The 8642-nt window shown below is 51.8% G+C and overlaps 1 protein-coding gene across 1 annotated transcript in view; it reads left to right on the top strand.

Moving 5' to 3' along the window:
- Positions 1 to 8642, top strand: part of LOC107264577 (tiggy-winkle hedgehog protein) — a 25247-nt gene that overhangs the window by 13164 nt on the left and 3441 nt on the right. Inside the window, exon 2 of the mRNA XM_015732981.2 lies at positions 7926 to 8187. Coding sequence (XP_015588467.1) covers positions 7926 to 8187 — 262 coding nt within the window. The remainder of the gene's footprint in view (positions 1 to 7925; positions 8188 to 8642) is intronic.

The following is an 8642-nucleotide window of genomic DNA, read 5'->3' as shown; positions in this document are numbered from 1 at the left end:
GCCTCGTATCGCGATACACAGCCTCGCTCCTTCCTCCCCTTTTTCCTTGACCTTCCTCTCCTGGAGACCACCTCCTCCCTTCCCTCCCCTTGTTCTCCGTTCCCGCTATTCCTCCCAGCGCACCCACAATGCTGCCACGTACGTGCCGGAATGCCAAACTCGAGCGCCTTGTCAACCACGTATAATTCGGACTTTATCTGTGATCGATAGTGCTGCCCCCCAGTGACACGCGCGACGCGTGTTTCCTTCCACGTGCGTCTACGCGTAGCGCAATGCGCGCCTCGCGAATTGCTTGGCCGTCTGGATTTTAATGCGGATTGCACAGGATTGCACAGTGGGCAGTGGATGCGGGCGAATCGAAGAGAGAGAGAGAGAGAGAGAGGAGAAGAGGAGAGACCGAGAGACCTTGCGGCTAATCGTGTTTCTCTTTAGTGCTTAACGAGTCTCGGTCAATTAACATTAATTATTATGGCTCGCTACGTCGACTCGGAGATTGATTTAGTTGACGTGCCCTTCGCTTGAATTGGCAGTTTAACTCGCGAGATACGAGCCTGATGCTCGAGAGAGAGAGAGAGAGAGAGAGAGAGAGCCTTGGCCGTTGGTCGACTGGCCCAAGAGAAGGACACGCATAGGCGCGTAGATGCGTCGCTTCGTAGGTCTCTATATAGATACGCGTGAGACACGAGTTTCCCACCGTTCGAGCAATTGCGCGGCGGAGCCATCGCACAAACGAGAACCTGGGGAGGCGACAGAAGGAGCCCCGAGGATTCCCGAGGAATCCCGAGGAATCCGAAGGACTCGAAGGACGAGGTCGGCGCGTGCCGGAGGAAAAGCGAACCTGATAGATCGATCGGTCGGCTGACGCGTAGCCGAGTGCGATTCGCTCGACGGAACAAGTATCGGCCTCAGCCGTCCATGTCCTCCACGTGGCTGCACGGATTTACGAGGGAATTAACGAACGATTAATCTAGCCAATTAATTAGTATCCGCTATCAATTACAGTGGACGTATCGTTGTGCTCATGCGCGACTGCAAGTCTGACGATAAGTGGCCCGAGGCTCGTTGCTCGCTCTGCAAGCACAGGCGCACGCGCGCGCGCGCGCTCCCTCGCATCTTAATTAGCTGGAATGACCACCGACAGCTCCTCCTTTCCTCTGGACTCGCTACTTCCTCTTCCAGGAAATTGGTCTTTTCGCCATTTCCTTGACCTTCTCCTCCGCAAACGATTGACTCAATCGGCAAGTCGAATGCAAGCATCTCAAAGTCCTGAGAGGACGCGTTGCCGAAGACACATGGAAATGACAGGTGCCGGCAACTTCTGAGCTGCGTCCATGAGGCAAGTCGAGTCTCCGACTGGACAGCCGAATATCTCTTGAAGATCTCTTGAAGATCTCTTGGAACACTTCAGAGCGGCGGATGGATCGAATTTTAGAAGTCAATAATCATAAAGTTTTGAAGTAACGACTGGTGACAGGTGCTGGTTGTTGGTTGTTGCTATTTGCTCAGTCGAAAGTTCATCACTGAAAACGGTGGCAAAGACTCTGCTCTGGCCGCGCTGCGATCTGACGTCTCTCAGCGTCAATTCTTCTTTCCCAGCGAAGAATCGTCCTTGAACGAAGCAGACGGCCCTTCTAATTTGAAAAAGCCAAATGCTACGTAATAAGAGAGCGTGATTTAGGGATGTTTGAAATGTCCGATTCACAAGAAGCCTCCACTCGGATCGCTACGAGGAATCCCAAAGTCCGTTTGCTCGTTCAAATAATCAGCGACGCGCCTTCGTGTAAACCCACGATCGCTGGAATTCCTCGGTTCTCTTGAACTCTCCCAGAGGTTCGCTTCAACTCTCGGAAGGAATGCCTCGCGGAACAAGAAACGTCGCTGGACGCTCAATATAGATCGGCAGCAACGAGCCGCCGCAGTTGAGCTGCAATCGCGAGAGTCGTAAAACCAATTACTTGCAATTAGCAAGGCTTTACGGGCCAAGTATTTCTCGCAGGCCGTAAAGATAAAACAATAAAGGCGTGGGTGATACTGGACCCTCGGCACACGCTCCAACGTAACGGAAGAAGATGTATGGGAGGCGTGAGCGGTAGTTCCTCGTCCTGCTGGTACACTCGCCATTCGCCATTCGCCATTCAACTAAATTAACGATCCGAGTTACTTGTCACCAGATGTATTCGTTTGCCCACTCTCACTCTCACTCTCACTCTCACTCTCACTCTCACTCCCACTTTGCTTCCCTTTAAGCATTCTGACGCTGTCAGCGGGACCGGAGTCTGCAAATAATTCACAGCATCTTCCGTGCAATATTGGACCAGCCGACAAAATGCGGTATAATCTTGTCGCCAGGGCGATACCATCTATTCTTCTCCAAGAGATTCCTTTATAGCCGAAGGATTGACGATGACATTTACGAGAGGAGTCGCTATAAAGTTTAATAAGTCTGGCGATGGGGCAGATCTGCGCCATTGGATGCCTATAGGAATCCTATAGGAATCGAGTGAAACTCGGAGGAACTTCCTGAGGGACCCACGTCACACCTGAAGAAACATTAATCGAAAGTGGTGCGCAGCAAGCGATTACGTTTATCGATATCTCCGCGCGCGGGCTCACTTAAATAAACAGCGATTAAATCCTTGTTAGAGCCGACACGCCGTCGTGGGCATCGACATTCCTGAACGGTTCGAGATTTAACTTTGGACGGCGGGCAGATAGGATCGGTCCCGGTGCTGCGGCGATCCGGAGGACCGCGGTGGGCTGGGGGGACTCGAGGACTGCAGCTCCTCTATCTAATCTGGCCACTTTGCCCGCGGGTAGCCGTGTTTTGCCCGGGGATCGTGTTAAGGGGATTTACATTCATTTGGATCCTAATAACCCGATCCTTGATCCGGGCCGCGATTTGGAACACGATATCCTCGACCTATTCCTGCCTTCCTACCTCTCAGCCTTTTCCCAGCCCTAACGATCCCAACGATCCCAACGATCCCAACAGCCCTCCCGAATCCCCTATCCCCTGACCCCTGTTCCCTGTCCCGTATCCGTATCCATCTCTCTCCCCGTCAAGTTCCCGTCGAAAGGACAATCCTGAACGACAGTGACGCCTTCCTCCTACATTAACCCTTCTTCGAGTCCTTTTTTTTCACTTTAGCTCCTTAGCTCCGACCTTGTAAAATCAGCCACAATGACTCGCTATGTGCGTAATCTATTAGCTAACGATTAGCCTACAGCTGACTGTCGGAACCGTCAGGGTCACGTGGCTTTTCAAATAAACACGTGAAACGCACTCTTTGACTCATTCTCAGTGACAATCTCACGGGTGATTATCGTGTCGCCTATGCAAATGTTAACTGTAAGATCTGTCAGACAGTGTCGCCTCTTGGGCCACGTGACCTGGCCAGTTGACGTTAGCGAAAGGTCGCAGCACGTTACTCAGTTATATCATTTTGAAGGAGAAAAAGAAGGAGGAAACGGAAATTAAAGAGAGAGAGCAAAGAGATTTCGAAGGCAACCGAGCTGTTCTGCGTTTGGCGTTGACGGCACGTCGTCACCCGGAATCAAGGCAGGAACTCGTCGAGGAGAGTGACGGCCCGCGGGCAACAGCCTCCATAATCCGTTCCCACAGACAAAAGAAGTTCGTGGCCCGTCGCCCCCGATCTTCCTCGACTACCACGAGCTCCTCTCACCCTGGTAATAAGGATGTAACCCGAGCCGAACCGCTCGGACATCGAGACTCGGAGACCGAAGATACTTGAAGACTTTAAGAGACACGATTGTCCCGCGATCTTCTAGCCGATCCGACTCGTTCGACTCGTTCGACTCGTTCGATTTGTTCCAACCTCCGATTTTCCAGGAACTGCGCCCCTCGAACCACAAACATGCAGGAGATGCCGATCCTTCTCGCAATCGCAGGATCCTCCGACGATCCATTGTGGCTTTATCAGCTGATACCTCCCATACTATCTCTCTCTGTCTCTCTCTCTCTCTCTCTGCGTCTCACTTTTTTTTTTTTTTTTTTTTTGAATCTTGTTGGTCGAGTCGCTTTCCCAGAGACTCCGCACAGGACACAACAAATCCATTGTCCCCTGGATTGAGAATCGATGGCCCTGCCTCTGGTCTGCGCCAGTCCTAGAGAGAGAAACAAATAGATGGGTGGATAGAGAGAGAGAGAGAGAGAGAGAGAGAGAGAGAAAGGCCAGCGATCACATTTAACATAAATTTTGATGATTGTGTTCTTGTGATTCCCAATAGTAGCGATGGTAGCGATGGTAATGATGGCAATGATGGTAGCTATAATGGTCCTCGGACGAAGGTGCCTCGAGTTTCGGCGAGGAAGGGAGAGAGAGCGCGAAGGAGAGAACGAGTGAGGCGTGAGATAGGTCATCCAGACTGGCAGGGATCGCATCTCCAAGCTAGGCCCTCTAGAGAGCTCCACAAACACTCGAAATCGTGCTTCTTCTTACGCGCCCCATTGTTGCTGCATCATCTTGAAGGCAAACTACCCGTTCTACCCGTTCGCAGCTATTGTGGCTACCATTTCAAGTAGCACAGTGCCAAAGCACCAAAGCACCATAGCTTTGGCAAAGCACCATAGCGCCAGGGCGTTGTCCTATCGGAATGGAAGACAGACTACGGGAAACTTCTTCGCGCCATTTCTACGTCTCTGTATTTCGATTCTGGACCTCTAACAAGTTCGCCACGCAGAGCCTCCTTCTTCTCCGATGCCAGTCGCAAACGTCTTTGCTCACAAAGAGAAGGACCGATCAGCTGATTGTACGTCTCGCCGGAATCTCAGTGAATGGAAGACGATGGGGTCGAATCTTCGGCGCTTGGCATTTGACTTGGCAGCAGGCCGCTGGAGTTGGACCTCAAAGAGGGAGAAAACGAGGACGATCAAACAAGAAGAGTAAAATAAAGGCCAGCGGGAGGATCGAGGCCAGAGAGATGAAGGAGAAGCAGGCGAAGAGAAGGAAGAGGAGGAGGAGAAGGAGGAGGAAGGAAAGAAGAGAGGCCGCGGGGGCGGGGCCGGTGCCGGAGCCCCGGATCTGTGGATGCTGGGATCGAGGATCGAGGATGGAAGATGGAGCCCATTCTCGTTCCCCATGTTCCCTGATCCCGTGCGACTTCGCAGCCAACCCCCATCGGCCCCGACTGCTTCACTGCCCCACCTTCTTCTCTTGACCTTCTCACCCTCCATTTCTCTCTCTTCCTCTTCTTCCTCTTCTTCTTCTTCTTCCTCTTCTCGTCGATTCGACCGGCAGAGCCGAAATAGAGCTACAGAAGGCAGCGCCACGGGGGAAGAATTGGCAAAGAGTCAATGTTTTTGGGTAATTTGCAATGGCGCTCGTTACGAATCGAGGACGGGCCTATACCAGCTGTTCTCTCAGAGAAATAAGAGCCGAAGCGAGCCGAGAAGAGCCGAGAAGAGCCGAGAAGAGCCGAGAGGAGATGCATTTTACGTACACTTGCCCGCCTTACGGTGCCTTTCTTCCGTAATGGATTACACACTGGGCCATTTTTCACTCGAAATGGATTTTCATAAGGCGGACACGCATTCTTGGCTTTAGCCAACTTTTTTCGCCTCCGCCAAATGTTTGTAAATAGATGTAAAGTTTGGGAGGGGCCAGAGGTACCCTGCTGTGCGAACAGGACGCCCCATAGCGCACTTGGACCAGCCAGCTCGCTCACCATTCTTCCCTTTCTTTATATTTATGCTTTTATCTTTTATTCCCTCGTCTTCGTCCATTATTCCCCCTCTCTCTCTCTCTCTCTCTCTCTCTTTCTCTCACCACAAGGAGCAGAGCGAGTCCTCTCAAAGTCTCTGCGGAGTATGCGCGGCGCTGGTGCAGTGGCGTCGGCGCCCTTAACAGTCCCGGTAACAGACCTGCTGGCTATCGGCTCAATAGGTTCAACAGCGTGGCCTCAGGAGGTGAAGTCGATCGCCTCACTCGAACCTCCAGTCGAAGTTATCCAGTCTGCTGGATGATCTTAGATTCTCCCTCATAAATACTCGAGCAAACGAATCGCACTCGAGGGAATTAGGACTCGCATTGAGACCGGGGGGACTCGGGGGACTCCCTGAGGATGGTACCGTGACCTGCGTGTCGCAGCTCCTCCTCGACTAATCGCTGTCCCTGGCTAACCCATTCATGAGCAACCGCACCCCTGGCTCCCTAATGGGACCCGTTTGTACTACGAAAGACATCCGACCGTCCAGTCCAATGGACGGGCTTTCTGATTCGCGCATACAAACGCTATCCAGCATTGGCAGTATTGGCAGCATTGGCAGCATTAACGTCGTTACTAACATTGCTACCACGCTACCACGCTACCACCCTACGACCGTTGGTGGCATTAGGAGGAGCACAGTCGGCAGCATGAGAAAGCATTGCTCCTGCAAACTCTGATTATTTGGCATCCCCAAGAGGATTCGACAGTCGAGCGCGCATTGAAAAGGTTCGCTTCCCACCTCCTGTTCGCCACGACACATTCAATAGAAGCTAATTGCCAGCCGGCGTGCCACTGCCGAATACCGTCAAGCCCCCAGTAAACGGACCGAACCGCCTTTCGAATTCTTCAAATTCTTTGATTTCGTCGATTCGTTTGCTGCTGCTGTCTCGAAAACAGTTTAGTAGATGAAAAGGAGAGAGGAGAGAAAGGAGAGCGCAATCTCTCCGGTAGGCTCAGTGCCAGGTCCTCCTGACTCTCCGACTTTCAAGTCAAAGACCTTTTGTCCATCGCCGTCTCTGGTCAAAGGAGCGATTATCCACGAGCGAGTGGAAATCTGAATATCGGAGATGCTCCTATCGTGAGCATAAAGCTCGGCTCAAGGTGAGAACCACACTGAGTAGAAGAGCCAACAATGCGTCGGCGAAGGAGGAGCTGCAGGTTTGCGTCTCGCGGCCGGATGCGCGTTTCGGATTAACGCGGAGCCAAAGTCAAAGTAAGGACCAGAATAAAAAGCACAGTTAGGCCTGCGGTTGGTTGGGAATTGGCTTCTCGCTCTTAAAATCCATTCGCCCTTCGCCCTTCGCCCTTCGCCCTTCGCCCTTACTTTTGGCATTGGCTCTGGGCTTGGATTTTCTCAGGGTCGCGGTACGAAATCCAGTGACGGAACAAGGAGCTCGGCTGTTGGCGCTGCAGGTAGTCTCTCCAAAGAAGCAAAATATTTGGTCGATCGGCGTGACTGACTCTCGCTCTCCTTCTCTCTTCCGTCGGGCTTGACTTACGTGTCTCATGCACTTAGACTATTCTGTTTGGCTCTCGATTCGCCACGGCGCACCTTAAGTCCATTTCTAAGTTCATAAGTCCGTCCCCGTCCATCCGTCCGTCCGTCCGTCACTCTAGTCCAAACATACATTTATTTCTCGCTCGGATGGTCTTTACCTGAAAGAGGCACCACCTTCGTCAGGCAGACACACCAAATCTCGCGCCGCTCTCCCGCGCTCTTCTTTCTCACTCGCTCTCTCGCTCTCCTTCTCAATCTCTCCTCCTTATTCCTTCTCTCGCACACGAACCAACGAGCTCACGAACGAGTTGGCGAACGAGCAAAGGGGAAATAAGGAAAGCGAACTGACAATGAATGGAGGAAAGAAGGAAGGCCGTGAAAACGGAAGGACGGAAGGAAGGAATAAGCGAAAAAAGAAGGAATTAAAGGAAATGAGAGAAAAAGAGATGCGAAGGACGCAATTAGAAGAGAGAGAGAGAGAGAGAGAGAGAGAGGGGGGGGGAGCGAGAGGTGTAAATAGTAAAGATAGTTTAAAAAGAGACGAGGGGAAAGAGAAGGAAGGAAGGAAGGAAGGAAGGAAGGAAGAAAGGAAAGGAAGAAAGGAATGGAAAAAGGAGGAAGGAAGGAAGGAAAGAAGGAAGGAAAGACCCATGATGTCCCTTCGACTAACGTGCGATCGAAATGCTCTCGTCTGTTGCAGAGGTGTAAGGAGAAGCTGAACACCCTGGCGATCTCGGTGATGAACCAATGGCCGGGGGTGAAGTTGCGCGTGACGGAGGGCTGGGACGAGGAGGGGAAGCACGCGACGGATTCGCTTCATTACGAAGGCAGAGCCGTCGATGTGACGACAAGCGATCGGGACCGTTCCAAATACGGGATGCTGGCGAGGCTGGCCGTGGAGGCAGGATTCGACTGGGTCTACTACGAATCTCGATCTCACATACACTGCTCCGTCAAGTCCGGTTAGTATCGAGTTCGATAGCTTCGCGAACTATCCTTTACACGTCATCCATCCACTAGCACCATTATGATTATCCGTCAATCACGACTTTGCACCTTTTCCTTCCTTCCTTCCTTCCTTCCTTCCTTCCTTCCCTCGCTCACTGCTTCCCCTTTTCCAGCACCGTCATTATTCATTACTCGTAGGCCTTAAATTTCCTCTTGCTAATCCTATAGTCATATTTCTAACTCTAATCGACTCGCAATGAGCGAACGTTCTTTCACTGCATGTTAGGATGACGTCACGAACGTGAGACTAGACAAATGTACAGACAAACGGCAGAGTAGTAACGTGGAACGAAAACAAAAACGTAAAGCTCTTGAGAAGCAGATCCCGTGAGTGAACGAATGAGGATGGTATGAGTGTCCGTGAAAGTACCCGTGAGAGAGAGAGAGAGAGTGAGTGAGAGAGAGGGGG

This window comes from Cephus cinctus, unplaced genomic scaffold, assembly GCF_000341935.2.
Source record: "Cephus cinctus unplaced genomic scaffold, Ccin1 Ccin1_scaffold0173, whole genome shotgun sequence".
NCBI classification, from domain to species: Eukaryota; Metazoa; Arthropoda; class Insecta; order Hymenoptera; family Cephidae; genus Cephus; species Cephus cinctus.
The sequence above is the reverse complement of the archived record's forward strand: the minus strand, read 5'-3'. Positions and strand labels throughout refer to the sequence as shown.